Source organism: Sprattus sprattus (assembly GCF_963457725.1).
Source record: "Sprattus sprattus genome assembly, chromosome: 2".
NCBI lineage: Eukaryota > Metazoa > Chordata > Actinopteri > Clupeiformes > Clupeidae > Sprattus > Sprattus sprattus.
Window position 1 is genome coordinate 23,879,704 of NC_137921.1, and position 23,535 is coordinate 23,903,238.

A 23,535-nucleotide genomic window follows, 5' to 3' on the forward strand; every position below is an offset into this window, starting at 1 on the left:
TTAAATATTTGATATTTTGTCTTTAAAGACAGCAGCATGTCATCTGTCAACATTTGTTACATCTTTTTTCAATTAGAGAGGCAAAAGTGCTTTAAAGTCAGGCATACCTTTAGATTTTATTAGCTCTTCTTCATTGTGTTCATTCACAATTTCACTTAATAGAATATTTTGTATATTTATTTCAAAATTAAGCGTTTTACCGCATGACATATTTTGTTTTACCGCATGACATAGACTCATGCGTTATGGTCTAATGCAGTTGTGCTAACAAGTTGAATTTGGCTACTTCTGGAAAAAGCCAAAGATAGTCAGGGCTGTTAAAGTGAACCTTTTAATGACATTAAAAACTTTTTTGCAACAGTCTTGTTACATTTTAATACATTTTTGGCTTGTGTTCTTATGTGAAATATGAACTGATAAATCAGATTTAAGGATTTACTTCCATCACTTAAAACAACTTAAAAAAGCACAATAATAGTAAACAGTTTATCTGGTAAATCTGATTTAAAATGTAAATTTTCATCACTACAGTCAGATTAAAAAGAACAATGACATTCTTATTTGGTAAAAATGATTTACAATTTGATTTCCAACACAACAGTCAGCTAAAAATGTTTCAGCTTCTTATCAAAACCTTATGAACAGGTCTAAAACTCAGAATTCATTTTCTCATAGAAAAACACACATCACTCCAATCTGCCCTCTCATTGTAATCTATCACTTGAACAATGATTAAAAACAACAACATCTTCTGAAATGGTAATCTAGTACCCCCCAATCAATCACCGCCCTGCTGCCAAGCCGTCACCCTCCCACCATGGCTGATCATCGTTATAACCACTCTTCCCAGCTTGCTTTATCTGTCGATACCTGCAAGAATAATAACAAGACTATTTATTTGTTAATATTCATAACATTAATCTGATATGTGAATAAAATATAGTCATTAATAGTTCAGTTATTCATATCTTTATTGTCTGTAAGTCATTGAAGACACTTTATCTTTATACTAGTGTTGATGATAAAGACTACAATTCAGGCTTAAAGAAAATGCAGTCTGTACTGATATAACTGACTGACTCATATACTATCATATACTACCATCATATACTTTCACAGTTACTCTCTAGCAGCAGGATCTGCCCTGATCTTTGCACGGAAACGTGCACCCCTCTCTTTACTGGAAAGAGGCATCTGTAAAAATGTGAAATAATGTTTAAAATATACAAAAATGTATTAAATATGTTAAAAGTAATTAAGAACAATTGTTCAAGCTTCACAAAGTATTAAAATATTTAGGAAAGAAAAAGATAATTCAGTTTAAAATATTCTCTGTCATGTGGTAAAACAGTATGTCATATGGAAAAACGTTTGTCCACATGACATTTTCATGACATTTTTTGGTTGTCCGCATGACGGATTGCATCATTTTCATTCCTAACAGGCAGTTGCATGGCTACCTATTCACCACACTTTACTTGACCTTGACCTATAAACTTTAAATTTCATGTGTAAATCAAAATGTTTTACATTTTTAACGTTATCAACACTTTTTTGACGTTTGACCGCATGACGCTCAAATCTGTGACACTTTGTATGTCACCTGGAAAAGGTGATAATAACTTAAATATAGGAGCACATTTTGAACTTACCTCCAACTGTAGTTGTCCTCAGGGGTCCTCTGAGTGATGTCATCACAGGTCACATGATATGAGTCATATTTCTAAAGTACAAAATGGCTTCCAAATTTTGTTTTACCACATGACATTGAGGGAAATCTGTCTTTGCGGAACAAAGTGATTTAGATATTAATGGTATTTCTTCAAGATATATCCTATCAATATTTTGAAGGGCTATTCTGTACATATTTAAAATTATGCCATAGACCAAAGTTGATGAATTTGAAACCTTTTTAGTCATTTTAAAAGCAGTTGTCTTTAAAAAAAAAAACTGGCTTCCGTTTTACCGCATGACATTTCACTCTTTAATGGTGTAAAAGTCTACCAATTTTGTATTTTTCACACAAATATGGATAGTGATGAGGGAGAATGATGTATGATTAATGAATATATACAATAAAAAACGTATTTTTGTACAAGTATGTGATAGAAAATTTCACTGGAAGCAAAAATCAGTATGGCACGTCATTGACCCATTTGCGCACTATCAGCGCATCCACAACATGCAACAGTTTGAAAAAAATAACGACACACCGATACCTGCATCGCATTCATTCATTTATTACAGAAAAACAAGTAGCGTAAACTTAAACTCACAAAACTAAATAAACATGACAAGAAATGTTGAAAGAAGGCAGCAGCTCACTGATGATAAAATTCGGGACATCTTCACCAGCTGAAACATACAGAAATACCAGTCTGTTAGTGTAATGGCCAAAATGTAAAGACACAACCGCATAAACCTACGGTACAAACACTGTTCATCGCATAAGCATAGATACGTTGATGTCTCAACACAGTCATCAAATGAAAACCTGTTCATGAGTGAATGTGTGTCCGTGTGTGCTTGTGTTTGTGTACATGAGCACATAAAAGTAATTGGCCTCTTTTAAAAATCCATGGTTCTGGTTTCTTAAAATATTCAAATAGTTTGCTATAGAGTTGTACACACTTAGCCTAACTTTTACTCAAAATCACTGTTCGACATTTATCATGTTCCCAAAATCTACACTAAACTGCCTTGTATTTGATATTGACTACATTAACTTCGCAAAGTAATACACTGATATGTGGTATCTGTGCACAAAAATAAGGTAATTTCACCTCAACTTCTCGTTTGCCTCATCTGACTAGCTCTGGATTTGCGCAAAAAAAATAATCGGCTACTGTTGTGGAATCGACTGAATTAGACGTTCACTTTCTTGAGTATATTTCCACGTTATTTTCACATCTAGCTAGCTCTATTGGCCTACAGTTCGACATGGATTGTATTCACATTTGTATTGTTTTGCATTCACGCGATTGCATTGCATTTACACATCATATCACATCACATCACATCACCTCATATTCCGCTAACTAGCGCTATTGACCTACAAACGGTTTGACATCGATTTGTATAGCCTAATTTACAACTCTGATGTTTTCTGGATATAATAAAGAAAGACATTATAAGGTCACTTACCCTTTGTTGAATCCATGTGAGGAAAGGAAATAGTCGTTGACAATCATCAATTGTTGGGCCAGGTGATGACAAATTCATGTGAGACTGGCTGGTATTACTGCCACGACATTATCATCGCTACAAACGTGCAGGCACCTGTCGGCCTATGGTGTTACGATGACGTCACACGGTTGACAAAGAAGCACTTGTTGATAAGTCTGATATTTGTCTAATATTTTTAATGAATAGCCTACGCTACTGATAAAAACGTCTAGATAGCATATCAGATCAGGAAAACTCTGCATAATAATTTGCTTGAAGCCTTAACAATGACTGTAGAATGTTCCCGTAGAACATTCTGTAGAACATTCAAATCAGCCAGAAAAAAAACTCACCCACTGCGGTAGGTTGGTAAAAAAAAAACCTACGTTCTGAAAGGTTAAGACCACTCCTAGGCCTCTAATGTAAATGAGCTAGGCTTGTAATGCAAACAGGTCTGGCAACCTTTTGTTGTGGTATATGATAATCTGGTTTCTCTGTCTGAGATGGTTCTCAATGGCCTCCCCCATTCCCATACTTTGATTAATTGCAGTCACTCACACCTCAGTTTGCTTCCTGACCCCAGGTGTCTGAGCAATACCAGTGTGGGGACTATTCCTTTGTGACCATGATAAGATAACCCTTTTGGATATTCTGCTGGTGGTCACAGCAGCTGCTTGATCATGAATCTTACACTATAAATATAAATAAATACAAAACACTTGGCTTCAAACCTTTTAACTTCAAACTATGAACAATATATTAACTGTTAACAACTGTTTACAGTATACTTAAATACATATAAATAAATACAAAACACTCTCTGTACACACACTACAGCTTCACACTTCAGTAATTCTTTTGCAGAAATATGAGCATATTTGCCTTCAGAGTCAAAAATGTATTATTTTGTTTGCATTTATTTTAACCCACTGGTTACGTGAATGTGTACTGCCCCTTTAAGAGTTTAGGTTTAGGGCTGCTGGCATCTCCGTTTAGTGTTCAGTCTAGGATTTCTGATCTGCCTTTGCCTCTTACCTTCTCTCCCCCCTTTACTCGCAATTTTGTTTTTGCATTGGCTGCACGTCGCGTTGTTTGAATCTTTTTGTGCGAAATACAGCCACACTTTTGATCGTTTACCTTTTGGCATTTTCTCTATATTGATGCTAGCTCTGTTTGTGCTTGCTCTGTGCAAGGCTGCCTGCTCTTCGCTGTCACTGTTGCAACCAATGAGCGTGAGCGACACAGGCCAGAGTTTACATTGGGAGATGGAGCAGTTTTATATGCAGGCATGAAAACGGGTAAGGGGTGAAAAAGGTGAGGAGGATATTACCCCTCTAGGGGGGTCCGGGGGCATGCTCCCCCGTAAGCAAAAATTAAATATTCCATATTTTAAAGCATCAATCGGATGCATTTTGAGATGCTGTTTTTCCAACCTGGGGAGAGCTGGAGAAACTTTACTTCAGCCTTGAGTCAAAAATGATTATGGCCTCCTTACTAAGTATTATGCAAGCCATTTCATGCCAGCCTGTCACTGGGTCTAACATTTGCAGTATATGAGGCACAATGTGGTATAGGCACCACAAATGGCTTAATGCATAACCCTCACAAGCGATGTTGGACATGCTGTAACTTAACTGGTCTACTCTTTCATCATAATTGACAGCCAATACAATGTTATGATTTCAATACATGTTTTTGGCAAGGCCCTTTGCGTTCTGTTTGGCAGGTGCTTTGCACGTGGTCATTCCCCACTCACAGCCATATCATCCAGTTATTCAACATAATAAATCAGCAGCGAAGAAAACAATACAATCATATTTTCTTGACAAGAATTCCATAAATTAAAAGAGATCTTTACATGTGGCATCATTAAGCACTTCTCAAGAATATATACAGTGTATACAGTACCAGTCAAAAGTTTTGACACACCTTTAATTATTTTGAGAAATGTTGTCTTTACTTTTATTATTTTCTACATTGTTGATTATTACTGAATACATTTAAACTACGAAAGAACACATATAGAATGATGCACTAAACAAAAAAAGTGTTATCTACCCTGTAGAAAATAATAAAAGTAAAGAAAAAACTTAAAAATAAGAAGTTGTGTCCAAACTTTTGACTGGTACTGTATATGTAAATATATACATATATATATAGGCCTTTTTGAGCAGAGCACCACTGAAGCCTTCCATGTGACTTTGCAGCCATGCTCACCTTTCTTGACAGGGGGGGACAAACGGGAACGTTGTCCCGGGCCCTGGCCCGGCCCTGGAATGGGGGGGGGGGCATAACTGGACCCCCATGAAGTTGGGATTATTTATTGTGGGCCGGTCCACATTTCAGCGTGCGAGGGCCGGCCATCGTTCAATCATACCAGCCCCATTATTTATTATACAACCGCCTTACTGACCTGACAATACGGATAACTAGAGCCCAAGAAAGACCCTAACGACACATTTTTTGGAAGGTGCATCCAGTATATATAGCGCTTCCTTGTCATGCACATCTATGTGACGGTTGGTATATGGTATAATTTTCTATTTCTTCAAACTGTAAAATCCTGTTTCTTCAAACTGTACAATCATTGCAACAAACTAAATCAAAATAAAACTAAAATGCTTTCTTTAAACTAAACTACGATGTTCTTATATTTGGCGAATTTATGTTCGAATATTTTGCAAAAATATGTTGCGGTGCATGATGGGATTATACAGCTAACGTGTGCAGTAGTTGGCTGTACAAACTCAAGAAAACACCTGAACGAGTGGTTAGATAGAGAGTGCTTTGACCACAAACCAGCCTCCAAGAGACAATGTTCATGTTTTTTCGCAAGCCTGATGCCGACTCGGAATCACGGGCCTGGCATGTAACCAACTCTCATTTTACCCTACAACGGATTCTCTCTATTTTACCCTACAACGGATTCTAATGTGAATTAGCAATGCAAACATAATCCATTGCTTGCTAGCAGGGCTGTCCGGGTATGTTAAACCGCGTGGATTAATGTGGGATAATTGCAACTTTCAAGAAGCCCGCGATCAAGACAGCGTCAAGGTAGGCCGTTTGGTTTTTAATTGTGCCCAAAATCTCCGAAAATCGTTCCCAGTCCGAGCCTGGGCTCCGCCTTGTTTCCCAAACATTCTCTGGAAGTTCTAGTGATGTGTCGTTCGTGAACGATTCGTTCATTTTGAACGAATCCTTACAACGACTCGAGAGTAACGAGTCCTCTCAAAAAAAGATTTGTTCTTTTTCTCGTTCATGACCGCGCATCGGGACAACTGGGACTGTTGCATTGGCTAAGCCAAGGAAACAGAAATGATTTGTTGAATGCAGGTCATGTAAAAATTATCCAAAGACCCGTATCCAAGAGACCCAGTCGGAAAAAGAACGAATCATTTCTGTTTCCTCTAGCTGACTGTACTGAGACTATGCAGGTCACGTGGAAAAGGATCCAACGACCCATATCCGGCAGATGAACGAATCATAGATCCAAAGACACGGTTGTCAAAAGAACGAATCATTGAACGAAACAGACACGTTTGGCAAAAGAACGAAACATTGAACGATCCGGCAAAAGAACGAATCATTGAACGAAATACCCATATCCGGCAGATGAACGAATCATAGATCCAAAGACACGGTTGGCGAAAGAACGAATCATTGAACGAAAGACTGATATCCGGCAAAAGAACGAATCATTGAACGATATCCGGCAGATGAACGAAACGTTGATCCAAAGACGGTCGGGAGGTGAACGATTAGGTCATCTGCCGGATACAAGTACTTGGATCATTTTTCACGTGATCTGCATAGGCTCAGCATGGGAAGCTAGAGAAAACCGAAATGTTTCGTTCATTTTGACTGGGCTCTGGATATTTTTTCACGTAACCTGCATAGGCTTAGAAGAGGAAACAGAAAGGACTTATTAACCTAGTTCACTTCCGAGTGTCTATGTTTAGTAAGACGTGAATGATATTCGTTCACAAGAAATAATTACAGGTTTAGTTATTTTAACTTTTTAAAACTTTACTTACAGTTCAGTGCAGCGTAATTGTTTGCCGTGATCATTAAATGCTTATGTGATAATAAATGACCATTTCAAACTTTCATATAATATTATTTGAATGCAGGAATTAGTATCTACTGGTTTACATGTAGTAACCTCCATGAAAATATGATACGTATTTGTAGTGGACGTATTTACGCCAGTGAATTGGCTATAAAATTTAAAAACGTTGAGTAGCACCCCCCCCCTCCCGTTAAAATGAACGAGTGACTCGAAAAAAGATTCGTTCATTTTACTGAACGAGATTCAAAGATTCGAGTCGGTAAAATGATCCGAACTTCCCATCACTAGGAAGTTCAGCGGACGTACACGCGGGTCTGGCGATAAATAAAAGTACCCTTGACATGATTCCCCTTTGTCAAGTGAAAAATGGTCGATGAAATGTGCAGTTAATGAGCACTAAGTGAATACAATAGCATGAGTTTTATTGTGGTATGATTCTGAAAGCCATAACTTCACTCAGTCGATTTCCATAGCCTATCCAATTAAAGTTGTAATCCTTTTGGTTTATCCGTAATAAATGGGCTTGTCATCCCGACGTCATGTGTTTGGGAGCTGCACAAGGGAATTCTGTGGTTGTGTTTTTTTTTGTCAGCGGCCCTACATGTCAGTGCTCAGGGTTGCTCTGTATTGGGTCTTGTTTATGGTAACAAGACTGAAAATCGTCATTTGACGTCATGATTTGTTTTATACCTGCAAGGCTTGTAGGTTGACTGGCTGCAATAGTAGGAATTATTTGCTACGTTAGCAAAGACTATTGCAATGGTCACTTTGCCCCAACAGAGCAATTCAAAGTTAGAACAGGGAGTCTCCGTGGCGTTAGAGTTAACGTTACTTCAGCTAAATTAGCCTACTCCATCAGTTATTCACACCGTAGCCGTCTCGTAACCAGGCTAATCACATCATATGCTTGCTACTACGGCTAACTTTTAATACAAATGTATCTGAAGGATATACCCCTTGAAATGCATCATCTCGTAAAGTTAGCGAACACATGTTTTAACGTTTTATATGCTAACATTACGGTCACATTTATGTGCTTGATTATTACTCCCCCACTTCCCATTGTACCTCAGAAATGCCAGTGACCAGACGTCATCTTTTACCCGGACATGTTCTCCTTTCCAGACCTAAAAAATGCGTCCAGCTAGCAGGGATTCCAAAATTGTCCGGAATTTTGCCTCGTCGGATATTAGTGTTTCTCTGGTTCTTTCACAAATTAATTATTACGTCTATACACGTTTTGGAAAGGATATCTTTCTTTCCTTCTTGCGCAAGCTCTGACTGTAGACAGACAGTCATTGATCAACTGCTTTCCCAGTGTTGCCAGATATAATTAATTATCTTTACCACCACTAGGTGCATGCTTACAATAGTACAATAATGTCATCTGAATATGAAAAAGATGTCCAAAAACTCCGTCCCGGGGGAGGGGGCGGGTACACAAAATGCGTGCACGTTGGGAGGTCTGCATGTTCGCAGTTCACTGAATATGTGCACACACCCCCCCCCCCCCCACAAAAATAAAACTCATCGAATCTACACGATTCACGTAGGTCACCTATTTTGTTTTCAAAACGGCGAATTTCGCTGAAAGTTGAGTGATTCTCATGCCTGTATATGCCCCACGAAATCTGCTAGCAACCCAAAAAAGTATACAGATCGTACTCAGACAGATCTACGCCACTAACGTTACTGCTCGTTAGCTATCGCTAGTTGTGTACTGTTTTGGAACCAGCCTCCTTGTTTGATGTTGCCGCCTGAAATAATTCCTGTTTATAAGACATTTTACTGAAGTTCTGTTCATTTAGCTGCATGATTTGTTGCTGTATTAATTTTTTTTTTTAATCGGCTCAGGCACCGAAATCTGCGATGCATTTCGGTCCGTGTAGGTACCGGTTGTATTGGAACCAGTGCCATATTGGTACCGGTTCTCGGTACCCAACCCTAGTCCCAATGTGTTTACACCTCTCTCATCATTATGCATACTGCTCTAGGTGAAGAATAGTGCCACTTCCTAAGTTACTAATTATAAGTATAGAAACCACAAACAGTTTCTGAATGCTAAATTCACCTCTGTTTACAAGGTTCAGAGTAAAAAAGAAAACTTCCAAAATATTTACAATGTGTTTTTGTACAAAGTCTGAGCACCTCTAAAACAAGATTCAATTTTAGTGTCTTTAGATTTAATTTTAATAAAACACTTTTTTTAAAACATTCCTTTTACTGCCATTGTATTATTGCTGAGGTGTTCTAGACTAGAGTATTCATTCATTCATTTTAGTAAAACACTTTTTTTTACTACATTCCTTTTACTGCCATTGTATTATTGCTGAGGTGTTCTAGTGCAGGGGTTCTCAAACTGGGGTCCGCGGGGCCTTGCCAGGGGGTCCGCGAAAATGTCTGGCTTCCAAAGTTTTTTTTTTTTTTTTTTTTTTTTTTTTCCGAAAACGACCTGTGAGGAACCTAGTATCCCATGCCAGATAGTAGTCTTCACGTAGGTCGTCTTCAAAACGTTCGAAACTATACATCGCGCATCAGAACGTTCAGGTAACGTCAATGAAGGAGCAGTTTGTATCGGAGTATCAGAGTAACAGTATCAGTGATCGGAATGGAGAAATATTTGAAACGAGCGAGAGTGAGCGACACTCCCAAACCAATTAAGATAAGAAAATATGACACAAAGTACCTAGAATTTGGTTTCATTGAAAGCAGCGATGGGAGGCCAATGTGTGTGATGTGTCTCCAGCGGCTAGCAAACGAAGGTATGAAACCGGCCAAGCTAAAGCGGCATCTTCTTACCAAGCACCCGGAATACAGCAACAAACCGAAGGAATTCTTTGCCAGAAAAAGCGAAGCGTATTCCCATCAGCGAACAAGCCTAACCAACCTGGCAACTACATCGGAAAGGCACAGAGGGCTTCATATTTGTTGGCCAAGAGGATCGCTAAGGGCAAGAAGGCACATACACTTGCAGAAGAAATAATCCTTCCAGCAGCAGTGGAGTTGTGTGAGGTTATGGTCGGAACAGAGACGGCTGATAAGTTGAGAAGTGTACCTGTCTCCAACGACACCATCAGACGAAGGATTGGTGAGCTCTCGGCTGATATCCTGTCACAGCTGCTTGATAGACTTCGAGCCAGTGTTCACTTTTCAATTCAGCTGGATGAATCTACAGACATATCGAATGCTGCTCAATTTATAGCTCTTGTTCGCTACCCATGGGAAGGAGCGATTCTGGAGGACTTCTTGTTCTGCAAAGAGGTCCCTGGCAGAGCAACGGGCGAGGAGATCTTCAGGATCCTGGATGAGTTCATTCACCAAGCTGGGCTGAGCTGGAGGGAGTGTGTGGCCGTTTGCACTGATGGAGCGGCGGCAATGACGGGCCGAAAGAATGGAGTTATCGCTCGGATAAAGACGGTGAACCCCAACGTCAAGTCTGTGCACTGTATGCTGCACCGGCAAGCGCTCGCTTCTAAAGGCATGGAACCAGACCTGCACAGTGTATTGAATACAGCTGTGGCTGCAGTTAACTTTGTGAGGTCGAGGCCAAAGCAGTCGCGTCTGTTTGGGCAACTGTGTCGGGAAATGGATGCGGGCCACGACACATTGCTGTATCACTCTGAAGTGAGGTGGCTCTCCCGTGGAAAGGTGCTTCAGCGGGTGTTCGAGCTACGAAGAGAGGTCGCGGAGTTTCTGAGAACGGAAAAGCCCGACATAGGCAAGTTTTTTTGCGACCCTGAGTACGTTGCCAAATTGGCATATCTGGTGGACGTATTCAGCGTTCTTAATAGCCTCAACCTCTCCGTCCAAGGACGCTACTCATCCATCCTTGATGTGAGTGATAAAATGACTATGTTCATGAAAAAGGTTGAACTGTGGAGAAGTCGACTGTCAGATGGAGTGACCGAGATGTTCCCTCAGCTCACTGACTTTCTAAACGCAAACAACCTTCCAGTGACTCTAGTTAAAGAGGTAATCACCTCTCACCTCACTGCACGTAGCAAACACTTCGCGGACTACTTCTCTGACGTAAACACGGATGCTTGGGACTGGGTGCGTGATCCCTTTGCTCCGGCAGCTACACGTAGCCTCACCATCAAAGCAGCGGAGGAGCTAGTCGAATTGTCCTGTGATCGGACTTTGAAAGCCCGATTCAAGCAGGAGAGCCATGTGGACTTTTGGCCCTCCCTCTCACTTGAGTATCCCGAACTAACAGCACAGGCCATGCAAATATTGCTACCGTTTCCTACAACCTACTTATGCGAGTCATCTTTCTCGACTTTGACTGCAATGAAAAACAAATACAGAGCTCGTCTTCAAGTTGAGAATGATCTTAGAATCACCTTGTCATCCATTGCACCAAGAGTGGACAAACTATGTGCTGAGAGACAGGCACACCCTTCTCATTGATCAGACACACACACACACACACACACACACACACCCACACACACACACACAAACACACACACACACACACACACACACACACACCCACACACCCACACACCACCACCACCACCACTGAAAAAAAAAAAAATTGTTAAGTGATTTGTGTGGAAATTTCATGTTTGTTAATGTTTGTTTGTTAATGTTTCATGTTTGTTAATGTCTTTGTTCAAAATAAATCTTCAGAATCATCTCTTGAAAAACCCTACAATCTGAGTTTTATTGTAAAACCCTACAATTTGCTCTAATAAAAAAAATGATTTAGCTTCTCGGCACATTTTACAAAAAGATGATTTTAAAATCATCCTACATACTGTCAAGTAATACCAAATGTAATCAAATGAAAAAAATCTAAAACTCTTGTGATATTAGTAGGCTACTATATGAATTTAGAGAGTAATAGAGTCCAAAAGCATATAACATTACAAATAGCTATAAGCCTATATGATTTTATTTGGGATGCGATTATGACGGGGTCCCCGGAATATTTTTTGACCTTCAAGGGGTCCCCGGCCCAAAAAAGTTTGAGAACCCCTGTTCTAGTGTATATATATATATATCTAGATCTACTTATTTAAAATTGTTGTCCCTATTCATTGTATTTATATCATATCATGCCTCTTACCTCATACTCATTGTATATATCATATCATGCCTCTTACCTCATATTCATTGTATATATATATATATACGACCCATAATCACAGCTCAATGGAGCAGTATCAGACTCATATTCTGACTAGAATTATGAGTATGACATCGTCAGGCTACATATCTGCACTTATGACCACTATTGCTGCCAATGGTACTACTGCTCATACCCCATATAGCCTTTTCCTGGCAGAAGTAAAATCCCTTTTCCTTATGCTGTCCCAAATTACCTGATGTCCCAATATACCTGAATTCACCCTAATAAGAAATGCCATCGCGCACCAGTGTTGTAAATGCTGTACGAAGATAATCTGTAACTTGTGGAAGTTGTATTGTTAAACGGTGAGTACTTTGGTAGATTAAAGTGTAAACTTAGAATACAAATGCTAGTACAACTTCTATACATTATCTGTAAGGTTGTGAGTGTGCAGTGGTTATGTAAGTTGGATTCGTAAAACGTATTTTAGGAAATAAATGACATTGCTTGACCGTGTAGCTATTTGTCTCTGTTTTGTTACCGACTTTCAACCACGAGAATGAGTAAGATCTTTAATAAGAGTCTTTACAACGTTGAACGTTTATAGTAGGCTACGTGTAGCTGTTTGTTTAGTCTTTGTGAGAGTGAGTAAGATCTTTAATTAGAGTCTCAACAACGTTTATAGTAGGCTATGTGCGCCCGCGCCCCTGCCTCTAAGTGATGCAATGCGCCTCGAGCACGCCTAATTCACAAAGTGGAGCGTCTCGCCTACGCGCGGAGTGCCAGATCGCGTACCGGAACTTACCTCTCTTGTATGCAAGAAACTTGCCCCCGCCCAGCGCGCCCCACATGGTTCAGCTCATTGTGTTTCAATGGATTTTTGGTCTAAGCGTTAGCAGCAACCTAACAATAATGGTCGAGAGCTTCAGTTAAGACCTACAATACTCTGCAACTTTCGGGTAGCACATAAACAACTTACCGAGTCAATGTAGACATATAAAAAGTCATGTAGATAGCTTAATTCACATAAAATATTTCCCACTAACAGGCCCCCGAGACGCTGCCATCTTGGTTCGATTTCGAATCTACCATTATTTTGAGCGCGCACTGATATGGAACGCTCAGCTGAATGTAAACAGGTGGTACAGTACATTATGGCTCACCAGAATGCTTGATTTCATCTACCCGTATTATAAACTTCCTTTTAAAATTAGTGGTTGTTGCCATGTGAATCAAGACAACTTCAGCATCAAACATCCCATTTAACCTCCTTTCATGTCCCATTTCAACTCCTTCCTAGTGCAAAAAGATTGTACTTAATTCTTCGGTTATGTGTCAATGCTACCAACATACAATGCATCACTCTATTGTACTATTTTAATTCATTTTATTCTGTATAAATGCATAAATAAAACTTTAAAAGCATTGTAACAAAACTCTAAAAGATCTCACACTTTTAAAGGCATACAACACAGACTCAAATAATTTCTCATGAATTGCCCTCATCCTCCTTTTACAGTTCTTCTGTCTGTGCTTGGTAACGGCACGGTCTTGGCGACCTCCTACCGGCGCCGGCATAAGATGAATGACTCGGAGCTTCTCTGTGTGAACCTTGCCCTGGCAGACTTCCTAGGCTGCGTGTGCTTCTACCCGCTCTCCCTCATTTCCTCATTCCGTCACGCCTGGCTGGGAGGCTACGCCACCTGTGTCTACTACGGCCTGGGCTGCTACATCTTGGGACTGTGCGGCATGTTCACCATCGCCGCCATCAGTGTCATACGCTACATCAAGACCTGCCATGGCGCTCTCTATGGTAAGACTGCACTCAAATCCTCAGGTGGGAGCTTTTGTCTGTGATGTGCCTTGATAGATACAAGCAGGCTTTTAGAAGAGCAATTCAAATCAGATGGATCTGAATGAACAATAATAGTCATACAACAATTACATGAATGAAAAATGTATAGATTACAACTGAGATCAATCACATGGACTCCTTCACTAAAAGTGTCAGTCTGTTATGTAATAGGGTACTTCTGTAAGTCATTATGGGGGCCTCTTCCTTTGGGTGTATTTGTCTACTGCTCTCAGACACCTCACAGGAGCTCCTGATGTGAAGTTGAGATTCATGTTGTATTGTTTAGTATCCATCAGTTGCTCATTTAGAAACATGTACCAATGGAATGCTGAGATCATAACACATTTCTGTGTATGGAGACAGAGTTTCAGCAGTGCATACATTACAGTTTTTAACAAAATAACAAAACTCCTTTTGCACAACATTACACACATAGTTTCCTGGCACTTGCCCTCAAAATGCAAGACATATGAACCAGTTCCAAAGAAGTGATTGACATTTGTTGTGATGTTGATGTTGAGTTGCTGTGACAAGACTCAAATAGGATAGTGGGCACAGTCACATGGTCACTTTGTATGCCTCTTGTACTGTTCTGTAAAAGTCTTGGATACTGTTACGTTTGGCATCCTAACATTCTAACATTACCTCATCATTTTAAATGAGTGAACAGCACATGTGCCATTGGGGGTTAAATATGCAGGTGCCAAATCAGGCAATAATGGCCTGTCTTTACAGGCTATCCCTTGATCTTGCTAAGAAATAAGGCACATACTGAACCGTGTTCCAAGTGCATCTGGAATACATATCAAGTGCTGTAGCAGCAATGAAAGACAGTACTTCAAAATGTCCAAAGAAATTGGATATGATATCTATCTTGTGAGCCAAGCATAGTGTGTTATCAAGAGTTTCAAAGAGGGAGGAAATAGCTCTAATAATAGCTAGCTAATTACCCACCTATACAAACCAGACCATCATATAATGGTGCTTTGTGTGCTAATATAATGTTTGCTAACAGAATCATTCTTCACAAAACCCCATCCCAAGTATAACGTGTGATGCCTGAAGGTGCGATTTAGCTATTTATGTGAGATTTTCTGTTTAGCAAGACAGTGTTACCTTGTGTGTGACATCTACAAACCTGAAGGTCAGCGATGGAAACCCTAATGCTTCTTAAGGCGATAAAACAAATCAAGAAATCCCAACCTTTGTCCGTTTCTTTTTTATTCTTTTGTCTGATTGTCTGTCTCTGACAAAGTATTTATGTACCTGTCTGTTTATCTTTACCATGGTTTGAAAGGCGCTAACATGCAGCTGCTGTGCATATCCATGTGGCTGCTGGCGGCGTTATGGTCCTTCCTGCCTCTCTTTGGCTGGGGTGAGTACGTGCCCGAGCCCTATGGCCTCTCCTGCACAATCGCCTGGCGCCGCTACCACACCTCGGTCAAGGACGCCATCTACGTCATCTGTTCGTTCGTCTGCTTCGTACTGGTGCCTGTGCTGCTCATCGTGGGGTCACAAGTCATGACCTTGCGTAAGGTCTACCGCATCAACGACTTGTTGACAGCGCACGGCATTCGCACCAACCTCAAGAGGATCGAGAAGCGCTTATCTTTGGTGAGAGAGAAAGAGAGAAAGAGAAAGAGAGAGATGTTCTAGTGAGTGGATAGATCCCTACAGGAAAGAAATGCAGCGTTTGGTTCTACAATTGAGTAAATAAGGGTGATGAATAGAGCAGTTAATTGGAAAAATCAAGACTGATGTATTTCTCTATTTCAAGGCACCCAGTGCAACTTTATTAGCCTGGTGACACCAGCCTACGTATTTACGCCTTAATTGATTTCAAGCTCATACTCAGTCTGGCCCAACCCCATTGACAATCGTCTCCAGAACTCAAAATTTTGCAGGACCAATCAGCGAACAGTTCAGATCTGTGACGCAAAACTCGCCTTGGAGGAAAAGACACGAAAAGCTATCGGAAAAGTTATCTCAACTCTCGAGAACATCAGAAAATTAAAAGGAGAACAAGAGTATTTTCTTGTAAGTTTTATGATTGGAAAGGACGTCGTAGCTCTTCTCCCAACTGGCTTTGGGAAGAGTTTAAGCTACCGAATGCTAACTAAACGTTGCTGATTGGTTAAGGGAACTCCAATGATTTTAAACCTCAAGATAAGCACCCGCCCATCTCGGAAACCAAAATGCATTGGGTTGGCCCAGACTGAAAGACGGAATGAAATGGAGTCACAGGCTGGTAATGGCCAGGCTACAACTTTATAGGCTTGAGACTCGAAAAATAAACATTCAATTTCTAGTCTTTTTTACACGTAGTAAGTTTCAATAACTCCATACCATTACATATTGACATTCAAGGAGCAAAGATGAGACGTTGTGTGGTGAGAACTGATAGGAAATCGTACACAACAACAATCGCCGGTGGGGTGAGGCCATTTGTCCATTGACTGGAATCCTGCTTTATTTATTGGTGGCACCAATAAATAAAGATTTGGGGGGAAAATGGCGGCGATTGTTGTTGTTTACGATTTTCTATCAGTTCTCACCACACAACGACGTCTCATCTTTGCTATGTCGATATGTAATGGTATGGAGTTATTGAAACTTACTATGTGTAAAAAAGACTAGAAATTGAATGTTTATTTTTAAGCCTCGAAAGTTGCACTGGGTGCCTTTATATATATATATATAATGGTATAGGTATGTGTGTAAACGAGAGTAAGATGGATGCCTTACAAATTAATACATGGAAAAATCCTTCTGAAATAGACTGACATATTTAATTATCATTATTCACTTCTAAACATTATGCATTCAAGAAAGAAAGCTGGACAGATCCATTGATTTATAATTGTCATTTATAAAATGTTATATTCCCTTTGATCCATATATGCACAGGTGTCAATCTGTCAATGTAGATGTATGAATATATAAAATGTTACTCTCTTTTTGATACCTCGTTCCTCAGATGTTTTTCTGCATCAGCATGGGGTTTGTTGTGGCCTGGGCCCCATACACAGTGGTCTCCTTCCTCTTCATCTTCCACACAGAGGCCATGTACATGGCCCCATCTGGCTTTGTCTTTCCGGCACTCTTTGCCAAGAGCTCCCACGTCTACAACCCCTTCATCTACTTTTACTTCAACAAGGCCTTCCGCCAGGAGCTCAGGGGCCTGCTCAGGTGCCTCTTCCCGGGCTTAATGTCCAGGCGCGTGGGGGCCCGCCAGGTCCCCAGCCAGGTACCAGAGCCAGTCATCCAGATCCAGCTGCAGGAGAAGCAGAAGGGTGGAGGCAAGGGAGTGGGCGGGGGTGGGGGTGTGAGGGGAATTGTCAACCTGGTGAAGTCACAGAGCAGGAGCACTAAAAGCTCCTTGTCCGCTGGAAGAGGGAGCCACTCTAGTGATGTTAGACCCAAGATCCGAGTGGTGCCGCTGGTCCTGGGGCCCGGGCCGTCCGGGAGTTCCTGCCCATCTCCACCTGATCAGCAGAGGGCGCTGTGAACTGTGCTGTCAGGGAGTAGGCGGATCTGAGCCAAGACTGAGGGACTGGGCCTAGCAGTTGATTTACAATCTTCCCTGAAGCAATGGATTGCCGTCATGACTGTAATGCTTGTGCTGATGAGAGTGAAGAGCTTCACACGCCCATGGCAGAGTCAGTGCGAGCTTACACTGGGAAATTGTTGCCACGACTGAGTTATTAATTGGGTAACAGTCATTTTCCACATCAGTACTTAGTTGCAGTATTACCTTACTCACCTTAAGGAGGTAGTGATTGAGAAGGGTTAAAGGTCGTCTTGATAGGTCTGTCAACATTTCTCTATTCTTTTGTCTATTAGAAGCTGCCATCAAGGGATATGGGGAGCCAGGTCTATATAGCTGAAGCTGGATTTGAACAGCTAAAAAACTCTAGTCAGACAGTATTCATTTGTGAGCATTAGAGCATATTTGTGCTCAGGACATCCAGTGCTGCCGTTGTTGAGTTGTGGACAATGTGGGTTTTTTTTTCATTCAAGGTCTCTCATACAGACGTGGAAGCATACTGTAAGATGGAGAGCTATATTGAGCTAAACACTGAGAAGAACTAACACTGCAGTGTAGGGTGAGGCCTTCAATGCCCATTATTTCCAGCTTTTATTCCAGCCTGTATGACCTTTCAGTCATTTCACTAGTTCTGTGTTTACTCACGCCACTGATGTTATGTCCTCTTCAGAGAGACATAAGAGAGATGGGTAAATAGAAGGTTGTGTGTTGACGATCATGCCGTCATCCACTAAATTGAAAACATTGAATGAATGTCGGTTTTGCAACTTGGCAGAATTGATACTCCATTTTCTTGAGTTTTGTTTCACCGCCACTGGGTGCCTTGAGCCTGTGATTACAGGACTCATATAGGTAGGGGACTTAATTTGGTGCTTGAGCACTGCTTGGAAGCGCAGAAATATGTCCAGTCTTGATAACTTTTGAGTGTATCCCTGTCTGGATTTGTAATTAAAAGTCTAAAGTTTTCATTGTAGTGTAACAGGACACTATTAAAAAAGTAAATAGAATGTGAAAACACGTAAGCAGACAGAAAAACATCCCTCCCTTTGCTTAGAAACCACCTTCTGTGCTTTCTGAAAATGGAAATTTCTGTACTCTCTGAACATTTTTGACTACATTTTGCGTTGTATAGAAAGTTTACCTTTAAAAGTTGTGTGCAAAAAAAAAGCGAGCTTCACTGTGGTCTGAAAATGTCAACAGGCAGCTGGCTGAAAAGCACAGAAGTAGTAGGCTTACCTTTTATTGGTAACCTAACTGTTACAGTTCATTGTTTTTGAAATAAGAGGCCTGACTTCTATGTTCACAGCAAACTTGAAAAAAAGAAAATATTAAGCCACTATAGGCTGAGTCCTTGTTTATCTGAAATGTGCATTTTATAATTTTATTTTGTACCGCCCTGTTTGGCAATGTTGTTTTTCAATAAAATAAAACATTGCATAAAGCCAGCCAATCCACTTTTCCATGTTGATAAGAGCATTAAAAAAAAATGATTGAAGGGACAGTTAGAATAGATACAAATTTGCAATTAATAAATGTGCTTTTAATCGCGATTCATTTTGAGTTAACTATGACAAAAATGCGATTAATCGTGATTAAATATTTTAATCGTTTGACAGCACTAGTATAAACAAATAAGAAAATGGTGAAATTTCATGAAATAAATGCAAACAAAATAATACATTTTTTACTTTACAGGCAAATAAGCTCATATTTTTGCAGAAGAAGTTTGAAGCTGTAGTGTGTACAGAGTGTGTGTGTTTTTTGTTCTTATTTATATTTATTTAAGTATACTATAAACTGTTTTACAAGTGTTTTGTATGCATTTATATTAATAGTAGACTTTAAACAGTTAATATATTGTTCAATTTGAAGAAAAAAATTGCCTTGGCAATAAAATGTATTTTTAACTTGTATACTTTCTTTAATGTAGTCAATCATCGTCAATCATCGTTTTGCGCTTTAAAAAAGAAAACGTATCGGTTCAGGCACCGGTATCGTTTTAAAAGTATCGGTTTAGCACCGGTATCGGAAAAAACCCAAACGATACCCATCCCTAATCATAATGCAAAATGATTGTCAGTATGTAGTAGTACGTAGTATTTGAATGTTCTGTCATGTATCTCTAGTTCATTTTTACATAAAATAAATGGCTACAATTACACTTTTCATTGTGCACCAGTCTTTAATCCATTATTGACTGAATGAGCTTGAATGAAATGAGAAAAATTTAGTAAGTAAAACAGCACAGAGTATTCTTTAACATGTGATTGGTTGGTAGTTGGAGAATACAGAGCAGGGCATTTGGAACTATTCCTTTTTACAGAACCTCAGTTGTCCAGGGTCCTCTAGCTTCTTTCCCCCCCCCCCTTAATGCATGTCTTAAGGGTTGTCAGTGTTGGAAAGGATACTTTCAAAACGTATTCCGTTACAGAATACCTGCCCAAAAATGTAATCTGTAACGTATTCCCATTAACTAATCGGAGTAACGTATTCTGAATACTTGGATTACTTCCACATTGAATTGCATTTTATAAGTGTAAAAAAAATAGTTTGTAGTCCCAAACTGCATACTACAAAAATCTAACCGCAGTTTAAGCGAACACAAGCTCATTTTAGCTAATGGAAGATAGCATGTCAAACAGGACTAATCAGAGTCTTTCCCACGGCTCCGGGGCTATTAAATCAGCACAGAGGAGAATGTAAAATCACTCATCTCTCTGATACAACTATAAAATAGCAAGGTGACCAGTTAACCTACAGCAGATGACTACCCTTGGCTAATTAAAAAAATAAACTTACTTTAAGATGCTTTTTCAGGTCGGAGGTGTAGTCTTTGGAGATGAAAGGAGGTTGGTTGCTGGCAAGCAGAGGTTGCACAGCATAGTTATATTACATTATCCCTTCTCTTTATGTATCGTGAAATGCTGTTAGAATTTCCTGGATGGAAAACCATTCCTGCCCTGGCTCTGTTGTACCGGCTCTTACACCTGCTCCTTTTCCGACTCCATTTGCAGCTACTGATCACGCAAAAAGCTCATTTTCATTTATTTTCATGTTGGGGCTTCTGGGATATGCATCAAGTTGCCTTCATTTATTTAGAGAGTGAATAAACTTGTGAAACAGATAAGTACCGACATGTAATCCATTTATTTAAACAATGTAACTGTATTCTGACAACACGTTCTCATTCCCAACTCTCACTCAAAAAGTGAAGCTTGGTCAGTGGCCCTGTAGCGTTAAGAAGTGACGCTGTAGCTACCTTCTAGCGTCATTTTTCGACGTGCAAGGGTGTTTGATTGATTCATATTAGACCGTAGCTGTCAAGTTAGCAACAACACAGTCCGGGAGGACTGAATTAGGAAAATAAATATGCAAGGTCCGGTTACACGTAAAAAAATAAATTAAAAAAAAGCGAACAAGACGCAGTGAATGGGACTGAATTAGGAAAATTAATTTGCAACGTCCAAAACCGTGAACAAGACGCAGTGAATTACGGCACTTCTTGTTGCTTGCACTGTACATCAAAACGTTGTACATACAATAATAGTAATTAAACATTACTGTTGACACGAACAAAATGTAGGTCAGCTGGGCGCTGGCCACTGGCCAGGGACCTTGCGCCCACTCCGTATTAATCGCCTACATTATTTGAAGCGGCTGTAAAAGTATCTGAAATAAACATCTTCGCTTTTTCTTAATCTAGATGAAGTGTAATTACTGGTTCGGCTTTACTAAATGTTTGATATATACAGTAGATGTATGCTATTGCGACCCTATTTACCACCCTACTTTGCAAACTGGAAGAACTTCAAACATGGTGCTGATTTGAATCAAGCTGCATGGCGCAGTACAAGGGAATTGTAGTTTATTTAAAAAAATTATAATAATTATATTTCCTAGATATTTAAATTGTAAATACTAAATTAAGAGTACACTGAGAGATGTAAAGGGGTGGGGAATACATCTGTGTGATCAGATTTTAAATATTCAATTGTTAAATTGGTGAAAATTAAATTTGATCATATTTGACAGTGCCCCCACAGCCCTCTTTTAATGCCAAACCCAGCAATTTTGTCAATGTTTCATCTGACCACAGGACGTGGTTCCAGTGTGGTTACATGGCAGCAGGGGTGGCTCGTCCATAAGGGCGATTGGGGCGACGCACTGCCTATGGGGAAAAAAAAAACACAAACGTTTACGGCAAAAGGCTCAACGTCAACATATAGGGCTTGTTTTAACGCATAATGTAGGTTTATTTAACGTTATATTGAATAATGTTGTAAACTGTTTACATCATAAGGGTCAATGTCAACATATGAGGGTTGTCTTCACGAGTTCACGCATAATGTGGGTATATTTAATGTAATATTTAGTTATGTTGTTAACGGTTTACAGCATAAGGCTCAACATCAACATATGAGGGTTGTCTTCACGCATAATGTGGGTATATTTAATTATGTTGTAAACGGTTTACAGCGTAAGGCTCAACATCAACATATTAGGGTTGTCTTCACGCATTATGTGGGTATATTTAATGTTATATTTAATTATGCAGTCGACAGTGTCGCAAAGTGACGCATGCGCGATGTGCGCGACTACCATCGGGTAGAGCTTGATCGGGTAGTGCGCATGCACGACTACCATCCGGTGTCGACACTCTGGCCATGTTCCATTACCAAGATAGCTCTCTTGACTCCTCGATGTTCAGTCAGACAGGTGTCTGACGAGACATCAAGGTATGCCAAAAAAAACGTTGATTTTCGATGATTCGGGACACTCTATTCAGACGGGATGTGGCGTCATCACGCTGTGTGTACATATCTGCTCGCACTAGCGTGCTCTGTCAGACGGCAGTATGTGGTGTCATCACGCTGTGCGTTAGCAAGCACGTTGTTAGCAAGCGAGCAATCATCATCAGCTACTTACAGCGACATGGCTAACGGATACCTCCCTAACGAATTCAGACAATTCTTTGTTTATCAATCATGGCATAATTGCCCCCGCTCGTCAAGCGAAAAGTGGCAGATTAAAAGTGCACCAACGGGCTATTCCCGGGTGGTGGAATAGCCCGTTGTAACGAGCGCCTGGAGCCGGCCACCTGCCCCCGCTCGCCAAGCGAAAAGTGACCCAATTTAGTGCCTCTTCAAACGAAATGTTTAACTACTGTAACTGGAACTCTAAATAACGTATTTTCTTTTAGGAATGGAAACATTGTCTCCTGAGCAAGCGAATTAATCTGTGTATGTGTGAATGGGCTGGCCAGCCATAGAATGAATGAAGTTACAGAACTGTTAACCCCAAATGTGACTGCTTTTGTTTTCAGGTGAAATTGTTTGATTAACTTTCAAATATTCAACGTCTTGCTCTAAAGGATATCTGTGAATTTTTAATGACATTTGCTAACACTGTTTCTTCCTGAAAACCTGCTTTTGTCTGAGATTAAACCGCAAGGGCGCCACATACATTAACATCCAATGGCGAATCTGGGCGCAGACATACCGTCAACAGCTTTTCACACCCAATACCAAATGTCTATTGTCTGATGTGTGGAGTATGCTTCCTGCCTCATGTAAGTGTTGTCCAGTATTATCTCCCCCCAAATCTCGTTACAGGACATGGAGATTAGCGGATGAAGGACAACTGCCCCCCCCCCCCCCCCCCCCCCGAAGGAAGCCACATCACTCAAAGACGATCAACACCTCTTGACTTGAAGGAACCATCAAAGACGATCAACACCTCTCACCCTGAAAGAACCATTCACAAGCCATCTCCTGGAGGAGAGTGGCTGGATGACCCCATATGGAGCAAAGAATGGAGAC

The 23,535-nt window shown here is 40.2% G+C and overlaps 1 protein-coding gene across 1 annotated transcript in view; it reads left to right on the plus strand.

Annotated features, from left to right (window-relative positions):
* The window catches only part of opn8c (opsin 8, group member c), a gene marked incomplete at both ends in the record, with an annotated part of 71,425 nt that extends 53,748 nt beyond the window's left edge, over positions 1–17,677 (plus strand). Inside the window, 3 exons of the mRNA XM_080859307.1 lie at positions 13,834–14,127; positions 15,467–15,783; positions 17,147–17,677. Of these exons, the coding sequence (XP_080715433.1) occupies positions 13,834–14,127; positions 15,467–15,783; positions 17,147–17,677 (1,142 nt within the window). The remainder of the gene's footprint in view (positions 1–13,833; positions 14,128–15,466; positions 15,784–17,146) is intronic.
* Between the last annotated feature and the right edge of the window lie 5,858 nt (positions 17,678–23,535).